Genomic DNA, 18708 nt, shown 5'->3' on the forward strand with positions numbered 1-18708 from the left:
GACTTATTAACAGACCACAACTGAAACCAGTAAAAATTTGAAAAAGAGAATATTTTTTTTAATTTATATTAATTTTCAAGCAAGTGTTTCCGAGGAAGTTAAGCAGTAGATGAGAACCACAGGAGTTTAGGCAAGCTTTCTCATAGTTTTAAGACATTTAATATTTCTTCTTTTTATTTCTTCCGTAAGTCTTTTATTTTTCATAAGTAGTTTTATGTAACTTATTTTCCCAGTGTCTGTTAATTTGTAAAATATATATAAAACACACACAATAACACAAAAAAACTCCTCAAAAAGCATTGAGCGCATTGGCAGAGACAAACAAAAGAGCTGCAGCTCAATCCTGTGTGATATAACACCAAATTCAGACTGCAGACTAAGAGAACATTTCATTGGTATAGAAAGAACAATCAACAAGTTTCTCCATGTCTTGTCTGACTGGATGTAAATGCTCAGTGCTGTATTAGTTACCTGCAGTGAACCACAATAGGTCCAGCGTCTGGGGGGTTGCAGGCTTTGACCCGTCTGAGGAAGGCCAGGAAGGGAGTGGGGTGTTCAGGTACCCCTTGATCTGGCCATGCTGTAAACTGGAACTGACGGACCTCCCTTTTCTCGCCACTTCCACTCTGCACATAGAAACAACACAATTCAGCACAGTATAGTACCATACTAAAACAGACTAGACTAGACTCTAATAGAAGATGTCAGAGAATGCTTCTCTTCCAAGCAGCAATGTTATCTTATTCAACACTTCCCATCAAATGTGCGTTCAATGTTTACTCAGTGCATCACAGTAACAGTGGCAGACTACAACTTAATTTAAAATAATAAAATAACAATGCAAAAAAATGCATAGGATGAATTCTACGAAGAAATAGGAAGAAACACATGACAAATAATTGAAACTCTTTTGCATGATTTCCCTATAAAATCAGGTATTTCCAAGGAGATGATGATGTCAGTGAACATGCTCTTTAAGACGTATGTGTATTTAGAATTTATATATTTAAATAAGTAATAGTAATCGTGCTAAGCAATAAATAATCATGATTAATTGCATCCATAATAAAAACATTTTTGTGTATGTACTGTGTATTTTAGTTATGTTTTATATATATATATATATATATATATATATATATATATATATATATATATATATATATATATATATATATATGTATATGTATGTATGAGCCTGTCATTAGGTTACCTTTGGGAGAATAAAAAAGTGTTGTACATGGTGTTTATTTGCTGATCACTGCTGCATCATTACCTTAAAAAGAGCATAAGTCCTGACGCAGTAGGTCGCAAGCTCCACCGTGTCCAGTAAATTGACTTGCATCAGTCCGTACGTCTCTGTGCCTCTGCTGGGCCAGTACTGATCGCATTTATTCTGCACACAGTTCACCAGACACTTAGTAAATCTCTCACCGCTGCATATGTCTCAATGTCAAAGGAGACATTAGAGGAGAGCTGAAGAACCAGCTGAGATCAACACTGACAGTCAGCTGCTCTTTAGCCTGGCTGCTTTCCATCAACAACGGTACTCGCATGGCTATGTGTCAGTCTGCTCCCTAGTTCACTAGTAATTACACTACCAAGGGAGCGGGTTGCCTCATTGTCAAAATCATTCCAGTGCACTGAACGGTTCACTCCCTAGTAATCAGCAGGATGCCTTTTAACCTATTTTTACTAATTCCCACAAAAGGGAACTAGGGAATAGACTGAGACACACCCTTGGAGAGTACATTTCAGCATGCAGTGAGAGTGTGATAACCAGCCAAAAATTCAAGTTACACTTTGGCGAGATGTGTCTCAGAAGTCAGTGAGGGAAAGAGGAAGCGAGAAGAGACAGATCAGAAAAAAGAGAGAGAGTGGGTGTAAAAAAGGAATGAGGCAGAGTTAACAAGGAGGAAAGAGGTGAGACACAGAATATCAACCATTCCAGTGAAAAGTGACAGTGGTCTAATTAGCCAAGTGAGACGTCTTGCCTTTGAGAAGAAATACGAAGGCATCTGGAGAGTAATAGACAAACAGCATAAGACTTACTCTGCTCCGTAACACCACACAACAGACTCACTGAGAAATATGGAACATATCAATGCTGTGTTTGATCAAAAAGTTAGTATGGTTAGTAGGTGCGTGTGTTTTTCTGAGTTTGATTAAGTGTTTTAGTGTCTCAGTAGTTCTGTTTCAAATTCCAGTCAATTGCCTACCTATTACCTAAACAGCATTTTAAACACCCTGATGCAAACCAATATTAGCTCATAACATTTCTTAAGTGTGCCTCTATTATTGGTAAGGTTCATTTTTTGGTTTTGGGAATCCCCAGCAAAAAAACATTTTAATAGTTTTATTATATGCATTTATTAATGCCTTACTTGCTAAATGACTCCCAAACGATTCACTCAATTATAATCTGCTGTGACTAGTCTGATTGATCTCATTTTTATTTCATCATGCCTGCAAATACCTGATAAAGCAGCCCGTGCTGCTTTGTGTACAGCGTTACCAGGGAAACGGCTATTTTACCTAGTGGCAAAGAATTAATCTGCATTTTCATTCAGACCAATGCAAAAATATCAACAATTGGGCGGGCAATATGCTAATGTCTCATCTTGATGTCAGATCAGCATGAGACATCAGCGTATAAAGATTAAAGATTGGTATTTGTTTTAAAAACGACTCGTTTCAATGACTCTTTTGAGAGACTTTATACATGGTGCACTTTCAGATTTACAACTTTGCAGGATGTTTTCATTCAGTTAGAGCTGTTACACAAAGCATGAAAGGTCATATTCAAAAATCCATAGCAGGGGCACTTTGCACTCAGTAACATTTACGTCTCTTATGTCTGTTGTACTTCATAGAAGACCATGATAAGCTGAGCTTCACTGACTTCAGTCCACTAGGGTAACCATATATTCTCTTTTTCGCCAGTTTTTCAAAAATTGCCTAAAATGTTTGGGTTTTGACTTTTGCTTTTCTGTAGTTAAAGGTAATAATTCACAATAATAATATTTTGACCAAGTATGTGTATGCATTCTGCATAAATGACTAAACAAGAATGCTTACTAGATTTTGGAACAGAGACTGAGTGTTTCTGTCTGGAAATTGATGACTGAACATGACTTGAGTGTGTCTGTATTTGTGTGTTTTAGCGCTCTCACCCTGGATTTCTCCTCAAGTTTGGTAATCATGATGATATTTGCTGTGTGTTGTTCCCACACCATTCTCCAGAAGTCACTAAACGTGTCTGGCATGGGGCCCTGGGTGGCGATGTAAGCGCCCTGTCGGCGGTACCCATCTATAAAGTTGGCATTGATGTAGTCACAGCCAGGAACACCTGCATAACAAGGGAATGACAAAAACTTCATCACTTTCAAACTGACAACAAGAGAAAAAAAAACGTAACGCTCTTCATAATTTTAATGGGTGTGAATAAAATATTGAATTCAGTTCCATCAGTAGTGTGTCGGATCTAATATTTCAAAATGACACAGCAGCTTCAGAGCCCAAATACAGCGCAGAGGCACTTTGGGCAATCTAGATGCCGTCCCTCTCTGGTTTCCTGTCTATCTTTACTGTCCTATCACAACAAAGGCATAAATAAAAAAATAAAAAAAATAGTTTAAAAATAAAATAAATAAAATGTAAAAATTAAAGAAACTGAACAAATCGAACAGCTCAAAAATAAACAATATAAGGGATATTAGCTGGAAAAAGCTCTTAACTTCTTTGAAACACCTTCAAATTAGTATGTCAGTGTTATTTTAGTATAATTTCTATACTATTATAGCACTTTAAAATTAAAATATTTAGCTTTTTTAAGTGTTTTTTATTATTATTGTAGTTATCATATATATATATATATATATATATATATATATATATATATATATATATATATATATATATATATATATATATATATATATAATTTATTTATTTTTATTTATTAGTTTTTATATTTGAGTAAATTTGAGTTATTTGTTATGTGCTTTTTTTGTCATTTTTAGTTTCTTCTTTATACTATATTTATGTTTCAGATTTAGTAGTTTTACATGACCTTTTTCAGTTCGTTTTCAAGGTAATTATGTTGGTAGCATAAACGTTTTTCATGAGGTTTTTCATTAGTTCATTTAAAATGCAATATTTCAGCTTTATATTATGCACCAATAAAATGTACCTTTTAGTTTACAATATATAGTTTTGCGTACATTTGAATATAAACAAGATGCAAGATCCAATAAATGTGAACAGGCAATAACATTCTCTTAGTTGATTTCCCACGACAATACCCCTTAAGATCAAAAAAAGTGTGTTATTTCTAATGAATGCAGAAAAAGCAATATTGACATACTGAGCACACGCAATCTTACCATCGTTGTTGGAAAGTGCAACTCTGGTGTGGTCGTAGGCGATGACGTTGGCGTATCTGTTCTTTGGCTTGTTAATCTCAAGGTTAGAATGTTCCCATGAGAACTGTTGCCCTGGATCAATAGACTACAGGAGAGAAGCACGCCATGAATTACACATCACAAGCTCCATACTGTACTTCACATGTTAGAAACATCACATGCATTTGTGCTCGCACAACAAAAGCACACGAAAAAGAAAATGCGGTGCTAATACACATCATTCACTGGCCAGTATGTTTTTAATGTACACCCGTGAGGTGTGAATAGAAGTGTGTTTGTGCGTGAGATCTGACCTCGTACTCTTGAGAGAACCTCAGGTTGTCATTGGCTTTCATCCTCTCTATGTGAGCTGGCAGTTCTGAGACGGACACCGGAGGGTGGCTGGTCATGCCTGTCAATCGCATCACACAAACACATCAGTTCAGACCCTGAGAACAAGGCACGCTGCTGGACTGAGCGCTCTGAGCAGTGCGAGAGAATGTTAGTGATCTCGTATGTTTAAGACTAGGGATCATGAGTTTATGTGTTGAGGAGAAGGCTGCTGAACAATATTCACCAGAAATGAACACCGTAATGCTGGATATATTAAAAATCACTCTTTGTTTGAATGAAACAGTTCATTGAACATTTTAATGCATTAACAATTAAATCACATGCTTTCGCAAATCAGATTTTTATGGCTTATAGAGTGTGAAATAAAGAGAATCTGTAGCTCATACTGAGGAGGGAAAAACACTTCAATTTTATTGAGGGGCAACATGCAATTTAGTGCAAAGTTGATATTTGTATGGCCAAAAACTACATTTACACAGTACACACATATTACGCAAACTTATTTTGGATGTGATTAATTGAGATTAATCAATTTGAAATTTAGATTCTTATTTTGATCATTTATAGTTTTTTAAGGTAACATTTAGACATATAATAGATGATATATTTGACACTCACATTGTCATGGTAAAAAAAGGTTACCAGTTATTCTCACATTGACAATAAAAAAAAAATCACAGCTACAAGAAAGACACCATGACCTGAAGTGGGAATCATTTTGGTTTTAATTTTTTAAGCAAGTTGCTAATGTAGAGGTCATAAAAATGTACGCATCAAAACTAACACAGTAGAATCACAGTGGAGTTAAATCTAATAAAACCTGTTTAAATGTGAAAAATGCTCAGAAAACGGCATAATGTTATTTTAGTTCTTTTTTACCCATAAAGCAAAATCGCAACAGGCAAATACAAAATTTGACTCTTCTTCAATCATTTTCTAAATGTAATAATACTGATGGTTCACAACAGTTTAAAAGTGACTGGTTGTATTTTTTGTTAGAAGTAATGTTTTACACATTTAATGTCCATATAAAAATAACTAATCAATAATTAAAAACACTAAATGTAAGATTAAGCTTATATAAGCTAAAATAAAAAGTATCATATTATGTCAATATCATATTATATCATATTATGTCATATCAATGGAGTTGTATAGAATATTTATTGTAGTGTGAAAACGCGGGGAGGGTTTTTACCTACATACACAAATTTTATATCTAGTGAACTGAACAGTCCCACAGAAACCTTTTATATAGAACTTATTTTTGACTGTAGGAGGAGACCGGTCTCCATCCCAACAGATATTCATATCCCACTCTAAAATCCTTATAAATAAAATCGGAACTATACTAAACGTGCACAGGAAAGGGTATAGATTACAAGACAGTCAGAAGTATTAAGCAAGATGAAATAAACAATGAAACAGCTGAATCAGATCAAATTAAACTAAAGGCAAAAATCAATATTGCTGCATTCAGAATATCACTGAGAAGAGTTCATTTCATGTCTGCAATATTTGCCTGTTCAATAAATTCAGGATTAACAAAGACTCAACACTGACTTAATATAATCTCTAATATATTATGTTTTATTTTAAAACATCTCTGGTATATCCCCATTTAGATACCTGAATATAATGGTCTGCATGTCTGTGTGTGCAAATCAGTTTTCGCCATGATCTTGGGGACCGAACCTCCCCGCAAGGAGGGTAACGAAACATCTTAATAAACACTAAACATGTCTTAATGAAAATCCAAAAGTGCAGAAAGTTCGTTTTAGAGGTTAGTAAACAGAAAATATAATTAGCTAAATATAAAACAGGGAAGACGATGGGAAGTGTGTATGTATGAGTGTTTGATGGTGTGTGTGTGTGTGTGTGAGCGGGTTGTGCCGTCAGTCAGAGCAGAAAGAGGAAAGCTTCACAGCTCCACTGTTATGAGCCCCGTTATGAGTTAAGAGGATGAAAAAGCCAAACCAGTTACTGCATAAGAATGAATGGAGTTAAGCAGCCGATATAGACTTCAAAAACCACAACTAACTTGATAACCGTCGATAACCGATGATAGATGCACGCAAACCTAGAAAAGAGACAGCACTGTGTTGATACTGACAGTGTGTGTGTGTGTGTGTGTGTGTGTGTGTGTGCATCAAAGGGGCACTGAAAGTTGATTCTTGAGCACCCTGTACCTGTGCGTGAGTGTGTTTGTGACATGTCTTTTCATCAGTATATTACCAGCCGTTGGGAAGTTGATTCTACGCAGCTCCACTGGGTCAGATGGATGCTGGGAACTCATGGCTTTACTGCTGCTGGGAAAGCTGCACTTCCTGCCCTCCAGCTCTGCCCGCTTCCTGTAACATCACACGCACAGGAGCATTAAAGCAACACTCACTTAGTAGGAAATAGTTTATATTGCATTTCGGTCCTAATTAAATTTAGAGAGAAACATAATACACAGACCTGTCTGGTTTGCTGGTTTGTGCACAGATAAAGCGAGGAAAGAAAAAATGAATTAGGGATAAATAAAAGCAGCTTCCGTAGAAGTAAAATATAAACCATCTGCTTGTTTATAAAATATATTCCTTTGCTTGTTACACTCTCATTTTTTGCAATATTTATTCCAACGAATTAACAATTTAGGCTAATTCATGAATCATTCAAGGATTGATTCAAAAAGATTGACTTTAATGAATGATTCATTCACAAACACCATGCTTTGTGAATGGATTTAACTAAGCAGTGTCTAGAAGATGCAACAAGTTTAGATTTTAGAAAAAGTTAGAGCAGAGCTTAATTAGATAGATTTAAATCATAAACCTATGGTGAAAATACATATATCAATTTCCATTTTTTTCATGAATGTGTTACGTAATTCACTTAGATTCTTCATGCATTTGATTGCAGTAATCTACATCTAAATCATCAAATTTTCAACATCTGTTTTGCTCAAATCTCTTTCTCTCTCACCTTTTAAAGAGGAGAATGAGGATGACAATGCTGATAATGAAAATGACCGCCAGCACTGGCCCCACCACCCACAGAAGCCCCTCCTCCTCATCAACGATTGGCTGCGGCTCAACATCTGAGAACAGCACGGCATCAGAAAATGGACTTGTGGAGTACAGGGTCTGTCAATCAAAAAACAAAAACATCTTTCTCACTGTAGTTCTTTCAAAAAAGCTTCATGCACTTTAAGTTTTGCCTCCACATTTTCTGTTGAGCGTCACAATACATTTAGCGAACGTTGAGCTATGCATTTCCCCGAAATGATTCGCTCACGCAATAATTATTTAACAAAGTACATCTAATCACCGCATTATCATATCAGACCACAGGATACTCGAACATGGTAGAGAAAAGAAGGACTTACGTTCTGGCCCAGTTCAAGAATAGCCAGCACGAAGCACACATACTCCTGTCCGTTTACAAGCGGCCGGTTTAGGAAAGCTCCGTACACACGTCCGTCTCCTAGTTTGAATTCAGCTGGAAGATTCTGGAAATGAGCGCTGATGTAGGCTTTTGCCTCCGCCTGCCTCCGTAGACGCACAGAGCGACCGGTGCCATTAATCTCCCTCAGCAGCTGAAGAAAGCAGAAAACAGACAAGAGCATGACACAAGCTAAGCTAATCACAACAGACACTGCAACTCCCCTGTGCTGAACCAACATGTGCTTTCAACTTTGAACAGCTTTTTCAACGACGGTAAACAGCTTGATGGAAACTGTATTTGTAAAATTGCAACATCTGCAGCTCAATTACGAAAATGTATTACCTCATCAATGTTCATCTCATCTGGATCACTCCATAGATTTTGGAAGTTTCCTCCTCTCTGCCTTTTCAGGGGGACGACTACAATATAGAAACCCCTTCCAATAAAAAGATAATATTAATTATTATGGGTGAATTTCAAACAGAAGTCCAATTATTATAATAATGCTAAAACAGGAAACAGTTATTTTACATTGTATTATCCTATTGAAAATAAATATACTAAAATTACGTTAAAATATATTTATTTAATATACAATATATACATTTACATACTAATAAAAAAAGAATACAAATAATAATAATACCCTGTAATTGTATCTAGTAAACTTCTCTGATAACTTTGTACTTAATGCATTTCAATTGTGAAGAAGTACTCCTGACTTCCAACTAAAAATATACTGAAGTGTATTTGATTGTTATTTTTTTAGGTATTTAATGTACTTTATGTGGTTTGTTTTTAAAGTAAATAATTTTGTATATTTTCCTTAGTATTATTTTCTGAGGTATGTTAATTTAATTAGTAGTTTGTAATTTGTATTTTCTTATTGTGCTATTGTATCAATTTCTCTTCTAGTGCAAAAGACTAAATTAAAAAAGTGCAGCTATTGAAAGTAAACTTCAGGTACACTTTAAATCTTGCATTTAAAGATTTATTATTCAAAGATCATACAAATCAATAATGACATTAAAAGACATTTTATGCTTAATATTTATTTTATTTATATTTATTCAAACGATATGTCAGTAAAAATAGATTTGAACTATACTTAGCATGAAATTAATGTATTTTAAATACAATACTTTTTTCTTAGGGTAATCTTGATTAGAATTTTTAATCTTGAGAAAATAATATATATATATAGATATATATATAATATATATATATATATATATTATAATGCAGCCACTGTGAATTTTCCAAGACCACAATGGAAATCTGTAAATCTAATTTAAAACTGAACATAAACAAATTTGACCACCCAATTTTTTCCTGACCTGACATTAGCCTGTCCCTGGACAGTGGGCAGCTGCAGGGTAGCGATGCTCTGAGAGCTGGCCTTATCCAGCACCTGGGGTTTCCTAGTCAGCAGGTTTGGAGCCGTCATGGCGTCTCCACGGTGCTGCAGACCTCCAGTGCCATCAGCTTTACTAGTTAACGTAAAGGTGTAAAGAGACTGGGGCTTCAGCTTAGTCACCAACTTCTGCCCGAGCCGCCCATCCACCTCCACACTCTCACCATCACCATATGAGATCTGAGAGAGAAGCAGAAAATAGAAAAGCAAATAAACAAACTGCAGTCTTAACAAGCCAAGACTACGCACATCTTGTTGCACGCACACATTCCAGATTAAGACTGACACCTCAGACACTTGCTAACATGTGCACGCTCACACGTTTATACAAACACTGCCATACACTATTCCATCTCAATATGCTGCAAAAAGAGTGGCGATGGAGGAACAGCACACACACATACATGTTTGCTTTTGAGTTAATGATATCTTCTGTCAACTAAGCCAGTGATTCTCAATCTGGGGTCCGGGGCCCACCGCGGGGCCTCGGCACACGTAACAGGAGGACACAAAGTTACATAAAATCATTTTAAAAAGACAAAACAGCCTGAAAATAAAAAAGTGAAAAACAGACATCAGATTTATTATTTTAATTCATTCTGATCATTAAGATAAAAATCCCACGGTCATGAAAAACACACAAGTATAATACCTAGACCTGGAAAAGTCACAAAAATACACTATATCAATTTTTTTTATTTATTGTTTTGGTGATCAAATGTATTTTAGATATGGTTTCACATCAGAAACCTACGACGGTTACAACGTACAAACAGATGCCACGAAGCTGTCCACTTGTAAACTAAAACTACCTTTTTTTAAGCTACATTAAGTTCTAAAATATTTTATCATATAGAAACAACTGAGAAACTGTGATTTTTGAGTGAAAGTCTTTTCTTTTTAATTCAGTTCTTCAAACAACTACAATTACAGAAGTTATTTTAATTATTTATTGTATGTTAATATATTGTCAATCCACACATTACACCTCCAGCAGTCTTATGCAGTCACTTATACCAAGCATACATTTAAAAATAAAGATAACTTTAAAACATTTTCAGCATTTGTATAATTTATAATGTCAATTTATATTTACTACAGACAATTAAAAAATACCACATCCCTAACCTTTTCACACATTGATTTTTTCAACAAAACCAGACTCATGCTCTCTCACACACACACACACACACACACACACACACACACTGTATTTCGCAGTACTTACAATAAGAGACTGTGCTTTATTACTGGTGGTTCGTGACTCCCAGGTCAGCAGCACTGAACTCTTCATAGCAGCTTTCACTCTGAAGTTCACAGCAAACACTATTAAAGAGAGAGAAAAAACAAGAGATCAACACATCACACATCAATACTTCAGCTCACCTGAGCAAAACCTCTGGCCTCCAGCATTGCTAAAGCATTTATGAAGAACATCAAAGAATCTTTTCAACTGTTTCTACTAAAAACATTTACCACATCAGGCTGTTATCCGTAAAAGGTGTACAGACCCGCCAGAGGGGAAAAAGAGCTAGCAAGTTACTTCTTCTCATAGTGCTGACGTGAATTCATCACTCTTTTCTAAAGGCTCACCTTTACCATAGTTGCCTTATGAGATAATGGAGCACTCCGCATTCACCTAGATCCATTTACAGAGAGATTCTCACCTTTTATCTGCACTTAATGGACGTCACCGAACAATAGACTCAGACCGACAAAGACAGACAAAAAAGCGACCAGACATAAACAGAAAATATCTTTCAAGAGTAATGAAAATGTAGTGGTTTTGTTGAGGAAGGCTGGCTTGACAGTAAATGTTTGTGCGTGAGAAGGATACACATGAGTCCTACCTTCCTGTGCTGGTTGTGTTTTGATGGATATAGGTAGACTATAAGGCCCAGGGCCGCGTTTGCTAAGCAAGCACACTCTCGCCACATACTCAGTATTTGGCCTTAGGCCGTTAAGAACCACTGTGGCCTCCGAAACGTCCGATTCCATGGCAATGTCCGTTCCATTACTATAGGTGACTGCGAACCACACGCGATAACCCTGGATCCGGTCATAGCTTTTTGGTCGCTCCCATCTCAGGATCACAGAAGAGGAGTTGATGTCTTCGGCTGTTAAGTTAGCCAAAAGCGGAACGGTTTCCGGTACGCTCACATTTAAAAAATCTGTTGTCCCCGAGGCTGTTACCATGTCGTCTGTGGTTGTTTGCACCACGTTTGGTGTTAAAAGCGTGACCTGAGCGCTCGAACCGTAACCCCAGATGGTACGAGCAGCGAGACGGAACACGTACAGCACCCCTGCGCTCAGAGATGAGACGGTGTACATGCGCTCCTCAGAGTTTAGCTCTTGCACCATGAAGGAGTCTGAGGTCGGGTCAGCCTGGCCATATGAGAGCCTGTAGCCCAGCACAGGGGACAGACCGGCAGGGGGAGGCTGCCATTTCAGCAGGGCAGTGCCATCCTCAGACGGAGCAATTGTAAGCACTGGCATACCTGGCACTGCGGATTAGAAAATAATACTGTAGGTCAACACTATGTAGGTAGCATTGTAGCTAAGATATGTGTAGGGTTAAGTGATATACTTGATAATGAGGATGCTTTAACGTTTAGTTCACCGATAAATGAAAATGAAAAGACAAAAGAAGCATATATAAGCAAGAAGATGCTCATTGTTCTTTTCTATGGAATTATAATGAACAGGGACTAAGGATTTCAACCTTTAAAAACGACTCACTGAAATCCCAAGATGAATTAATTCACTGGAAATCTTGACATTCACCATAGCGGTAATAAGAGAAGTGCTCTTTTCAGTGAATTGTTTGATCCGGTCACAAATTGCTTGAATCGAAACGTCATAGACTTCATGATATTCACAAAAAATCTTGACATCCAGCGTAACTTTTATAAGTGCACAGAACTAGTGTGATTTGTTAACAAATATCTTTTCAGATCTCGTCCGTGAAGCATTTGATCTGGTTTATGATATCAGTCTTAAATGTTTATTTAATTATCCAAAAGTTGAAATCAAACATTATTATTCAGAGCTAAAATACTCTGAATAATTTCTGAAGTCAGATCTTTTCATTGAACCAATAAATTGGTCTGAATGATTTGTTTATACATCAAAGACCTTATAATTTATAAAAGCTAAACTCATTTAGTGATATTCGCTTTCGACATGCACCACTGCTTTCCATGGCACATGTTAATAGAAGTAGTCTGATTTGTCTGAAAATAATTCTTTTGACAGTGAACAAATAAGTACAAATACAGTCAATATCCAGTTACAAAGCTTACAAGACAAAATACAGTCAACATCCAGTTGCAAGGAGAGAAAAACCATTATTGCACAAGAGCAATCCTTAAATTGTCTCCCATAGTGTTCTATATAATAAAACCAAGTTAAGCAAGTTTGGAATGACATGAAGGTAGTACGTTTTTTTTCATTTTTGGGTGACCTTTCTCTTTAACATTGAGCTAAGCATAAAAACGAGTGTATATACTAATGCACTAGCTTGTATGTATGCTGGAGTGTGTACACACGATGATGGTTTAGTTCTGATGACTGTAGGTTTGCTGCGTGCTCCATCGCCTTTTGAGTTGAATGCAGCCACAGTCACAGAGTATTCAGTGTTCGGCCATAAATCCGTCAAAATTAGATCCTATTAAACAAATACACATTTTATGATAACACTAATTCAACAAAATAAAAAATAAATCTGTAATACTGAACCACATAATCTGTATTCATATCAGAGACTGAGTAAGGGGGGAAGGCGAGGAATTGTTGCAAAATTAATGGGAGAGATCGTAATGCTCAATATGGCGGTGAATGGATATCCAGCTACTCGGTTAAAGGAGTCAATAACAGTTTGATTGAGACACTTTTCAGTTTGTGCAAACATTAGCTGGACCTTCATGATCTGAGCTAAAGCTACTTTTTTTTTATTTTACTGATATCTTTATAATTTGATTTGACTCTTGAGAAACTACATTTTCTTTATCCACCCAGGTATATTTCTATTTATGCCTTCTGCCTAGATAAAATAAAGCTGCCTGAAGGCATAACCAAGATAGCCGCAAAATGAATTGATTTGCCGCTAAGGGACTCTGATTCATGTAAATATATTCATTCAAATACTGGGTCATGTTCAAAGTAGAAATACTCACATATTGTTTTGAGTCATTCTGTGGCTGTTTACAAAAACAAGACAGAAATAGTTAAAAATGATGTGAATGCCAAGATGTAATATGATTACTCTCAAGAACACAATGAATAAATGTCTACTGAGAATAAATAGTGTGAAAGGTTCGCTGGAACAATTACGTGGTGGTTTTAAGGCTCTTAGTTTTTGAGATAGTTATCAGAGGTTCTGTCTCAGCATGCGGATAATAAGCAGATACTGATGTTATCTGATGATTTAGGCTAAATTAAAGTCCATTTAGAAAGCATTAGCTGAGCTAAGAAGCCTAATTACTGACAAACAAACAACTCGTTCAGATCAAGTGATAGCTGGCATCTGCATCGTATTTCTAATATACGTGATTGATTCTTCAATTAGCAGCACTACTTCTTGAAACCTTGAAAAATACAACAATATCTTCAAACTCTTTCAACTATTACTTTATCACATGTACTTGATCAACACTCAAAAAAAAATCTCCCATCACTGTTCAGTTTGTTTTAAATCATTTTCATGTAACACCATTATGGTTTCCCATTCCAAACAATTGCATTGTGTTAAACTGACTTGAAACGGTTGTGTTTTAGAAAATAAAGATAATATATGAAATAACATGTTTCAATTAAGTAGGCCAAATAATATTTGATGCCTGTTCGATTTGCTTAAGCATATTAATCCAACACAATTCTTCATAGCCACTTTACTTAATTAATTTGAGTGTTAATTTGAATATTTATTAATTGTAAATATGTTGTACGAGAAATCTACAATTGGCTTGAATTTATTGGCTTTTTTATGCGAACGAAAACAATTAAACTAACAAGAATTGTGTGAGGTTGGACCATCTTTAAGACAATACGATTCTGTACAATCTGCGTGCAACGGTAATACATTGATAACCACCAAAAACAGGTGTTGCTCAAAATTATACTGTGCACATTCCAACTTGTTTTGCCAACACAAAACTGTGTATCAAAACAGTGAAAATTGAAAGTCCTTCATTACATGATATTACATTTTTCTTTATGCATGTCAAAGTGAGAACAACTCAACATGTCAAAATGAACACAACATTTCCAAAGAAGGGTTGCAGCACATACTGACTGAGAAGTGTATTTATGTGTGTTTCAGTGAGGTGAAGTCTCCTACCTGCGGGTCTCTCAGTAGGAGTTCCCTAATTTTGGGAGAGACTGTTCTCTCCCCTGCTGTTCGCCTGGCGTATGTCACCTGGTAACCGCGAATCTTTCCATGTTGTCGCTCAGCAACTGGAGGTTTCCATGACACTCTGGCAGAGGTGGCGTTTAAGACCACCACATCCACACCCCGCGGCGGTGCACTGGGCACTAAATGGGCAGTTTAGTAAAGGACATGTAGTCACAGCTGAATCCTTCTAGCTCACTGGAGGAGAACGGAGAAGGTGAGGAAAAGAGGTGTGGCAATTCGATGGGAAAAAGCTTTTGCCATGGATTGGGATCTGACAAAAAAAAGCTATTTTCGATACAGATGGAAAAATCCTTCAAGAAAGGGAAGCTTGGGGGAAGTCAGGAGTAATTCAACCACTTGGTTCAGAATAAGGCAAATGTTGAGAGGACAAATGTGCCTTTGGTAGATCAAGGAAAGGGAGGTTTAGCTTCAGGTCAAGGGTCAAATATAAGCACGTTCATACAGACATACCGTCTTCTTCTGTGCGGATCAATATCGGTAGGGTCTCAGGCCCTTGACCTGTGTCAGTGTGGGCAGCAACTGTCACAGAGTACAGGGTCCCTTTCTTCAGCCCCTCTATACGATACCGGAAACAGTTAGATGGGATGTCTGAGATCTTCTGTACGAGGTCTTTCTCCCGTTCCACAGCCACATATCGGATGGAGTATCCCAAAATGCCTCCGTTTTCATCTGTCAGAGGTGGAGCCCAGCTGAGCAATAGACTTGTGGAGGAGGGGCTTATGCACGTGACTTCCTGGGGAAGGGGTATGGACTCTGATTGGGTGGTTAGAGAAGTGGGCGGGTTTAATTGTGTGTGTTGTGGCAGCCGATGTTAGTTTTATTGTTGTCATGAATGATAATGTGTGGAAATGAAATGAAATAAGAGACAAAGACAAAAAATAGACAAAACAGACATAAAATGTTGTGGGACTGTCACAGACAGGTAAAAAAGTACATCAAACTGCAAAAGATCATTCACAAATGGTAAACTGAAATGAAAAAGTAATATATTTAACATAAAACTTACTTGTTTGACTCCATCCTTCCAGATCCTTTCTAATTGAGTGTCTTATGATCTTACCTGGCATTTTTACTTAACCCATCCAATTAACAGACTAGGACAATCTCATTCAGTCAGAGGGAAGCCCTCATTTTCATTACATTTTTTCTTGTCTGTTGACAAGCACCCGCGCATCTGTCACTTTAAATTCTCAAGCTCGTTATAGAAGGATGGATTCCGATTGGGTGTCAATGTCGGTAAAAAATTCATTGAATATTGTTTCTCAGTGCCTTTCTCTTCATAGCTGTGGCATGGACTCTGCTATTTTTTAACTATATCTTATTTGTTATTGTTCTCGGTGTGAACAGGCCTTAAAGAGCCAGTCACACTACACTTTTCTTTCCATTGACTTGCGTCCACGTGCATGTAAATGCAAAAGGTTATAAGAGTAAGCTCATGCAAAGCAGTTTCACATTTCGTTGCTTCCCAAAGTTCAGGTTTGATTAACTCAGACCTGCAAATATGTATCATGCAAAACCGTATGACCTTAACTGAAGTAAAAGAACATAAATTTAAAACTGCAACACTGCCTGAAAGTGGGAAGTGCCAGATTGTATGCTTGTACATTTTGGATAGGCATTCATTGTACATATTTGTTAGGTGTTTAATTTAACTTTTTAAAAAGATGCCGCACAGCGTGGCATCATATCACCACTATTGCTGTGTCCAAAGAAAATTCACATGCTCAAAATATAGCATGACCATGGCTTTGAGCTTATTATATTCTGTGCATGTCTATGTATGTGTCAGCATATCGAATGTCAAGTTAATCTGCAATCTGAAGCACAAGTTTCTATTTCCTGTTCAAAAGAAATCTTCTAAGAGCTAAGTCATTGTAATGTTATAATGAACACTTGTGCCAATCTTACTCACTTATCTACACCTAGCCATGTTTTTTCTAACTGACACTTCCTGTATGTATCAGTGCAACATTTTTTTGTCAGGACACTGTTGACTTTGCGTTACATTGTGTCAATGTAATATTTACCAGGACATCTTGCTGGTAAAGTTCATTAAAAAGCCTACCAGCACACCACCATTTAAAACACGTAGCTTGGTGTTTTTAACAAAGAGAAAGGTGTCTGTTTTTTATAAAAGCTTTACAAAGAACATACGTGTTTGTGGAGTCTGAACGGTGATTTCACCAGTGAATGCCCCCAGGCCGTGTTTGCTGCGTGCTGCTAGTTGAAATATGTAGGTGGAAAACGGCTTCAGATTCTTCAGCAGATAACTGGAGCTTGGATCAAACGATATTTTCTGGAAGATAGAGGTATAAAGTTATTAGCATTAAACCAGACAACATTTGGTATTCATGTGTCTGTATGTACCTGCTCTGGCTGGTCTCCAAGCCTGTAAATGAGCTCATAACCAGTGATGGCATCTGTACCACTGTGAGCAGGAGGGATCCACGACAGGAGAATGCTGGTCTCCGATTTCACCTCTGCCTTCAGTTCTGTGGGCTGCGATGGGACTAAAAATGAGAGGAGGCAAAAAGACGACGCTTAGGGAATGATGCAATAGAAACAAAAGAGGCTGCAATATTGGAATCTATAAAATAATCCCAAATACAAATTCTGCAAACCTCCTGTCTTGGCAATGATGTGCAGATCGCTGGAAAGTGGTCCATCTCCAACAGCGGTGAAGGCGAGAACTCTAATATAATAGGTTTTGTTCGGCGTCAGGTCTCGTATGTTTAAAAAATTTGCCCCTCGAACCATTTCCTTCTCCCATTGGCTCACAGACAGTGTTGAATCCGAGGTGTAATACACCCTGTAACCAACCACCTGACCGTTGGCTTCCTCTGGCTCCTCCCACTGCACCATTGCCGTGGAGCCGCTCAGCATACGACCTCTGACACGACGAGGGGGGGAACTTGGCGCCTGTTCGGCCGTGCGAGCTTCCACGGTTTGACTCGGTGGGCCGCGGCCAATCGAATTTACCGCCACGACCCGGAAATGATAGTGTGAATAGGGGCTGAGTCCACCCACACTGTAACGAGTTGTTGCTATGGCATCAATTTCTTTAAAGGGGTCGGTGGAGGAGGCGGGGCGATACTGAATGATGTAGTAAGATACAGGAAGTGGATTTCCACTGTCCCACATTAGAGTGATGCTGGTGGCGGATCGCTCCATGACAACTGGAGCTCCTGGAGGATTGGGAAGGGCTACGGAGGAGGAAATATATAAATTAGAGACATTGGTTTAAAATATTAAATAAGTGTTTATTTAATATTGTATGCTGTGTAATATTGAAGTGTAAATTTTAAACAGTTCAAAAGTTTCAATTTACGCTCTTCAATTTATACTTTAATTAATAATTTGATTGAAATACAGTACATGGTGCTCATTTTATCTAAAAATCATGAAAAAATGTATTACTGTTTCAACAAAATTATTAAATCAACACCAAGGTTTTAACTTAAAATTTGAATAATTTGAAAATATTTACATGTATATATTTATATTCATATAATTGATAACACTACGAAACATATAATACATTTAATATATAAACATACATTTTTGTAAATATATAATTGCGTGTGTATTTATATATACATAATAAATTCACACAGCACACACACATATAACTGTACGTACACGAAAAACTTGCGATTAATTATTGTCCAGCACTAATAATATCATATAATAAGAAT

General features: G+C 37.0%; 1 protein-coding gene across 12 annotated transcripts in view; it reads right to left on the reverse strand.

Moving 5' to 3' along the window:
• The window catches only part of ptprdb (protein tyrosine phosphatase receptor type Db), a 66567-nt gene that overhangs the window by 7175 nt on the left and 40684 nt on the right, over positions 1–18708 (reverse strand). For 6 of the 12 annotated variants that reach the window (XM_043235181.1, XM_043235226.1, XM_043235197.1 and 3 more), the window contains 17 exons: positions 17635–18216; positions 17381–17523; positions 17168–17309; positions 10829–10926; positions 9524–9780; positions 8529–8622; positions 8128–8337; positions 7725–7885; positions 7218–7229; positions 6993–7108; positions 6799–6837; positions 4718–4815; positions 4386–4509; positions 3174–3349; positions 1995–2018; positions 1277–1396; positions 472–626 (listed from right to left, as the gene is read on the reverse strand). In XM_043235181.1, the coding sequence (XP_043091116.1) occupies positions 472–626; positions 1277–1396; positions 1995–2018; positions 3174–3349; positions 4386–4509; positions 4718–4815; positions 6799–6837; positions 6993–7108; positions 7218–7229; positions 7725–7885; positions 8128–8337; positions 8529–8622; positions 9524–9780; positions 10829–10926; positions 17168–17309; positions 17381–17523; positions 17635–18216 (2551 nt within the window). Of the gene's footprint in view, positions 1–471; positions 627–1276; positions 1397–1994; positions 2019–3173; positions 3350–4385; positions 4510–4717; positions 4816–6798; positions 6838–6992; positions 7109–7217; positions 7230–7724; positions 7886–8127; positions 8338–8528; positions 8623–9523; positions 9781–10828; positions 10927–11450; positions 12105–13146; positions 13268–13775; positions 13800–14938; positions 15133–15463; positions 15767–17167; positions 17310–17380; positions 17524–17634; positions 18217–18708 lie in introns of all 12 variants that reach the window. The other 6 variants (XM_043235250.1, XM_043235268.1, XM_043235240.1 and 3 more) reach the window with 4 other exon arrangements.

Source organism: Puntigrus tetrazona, chromosome 1 (assembly GCF_018831695.1).
Source record: "Puntigrus tetrazona isolate hp1 chromosome 1, ASM1883169v1, whole genome shotgun sequence".
NCBI lineage: Eukaryota > Metazoa > Chordata > Actinopteri > Cypriniformes > Cyprinidae > Puntigrus > Puntigrus tetrazona.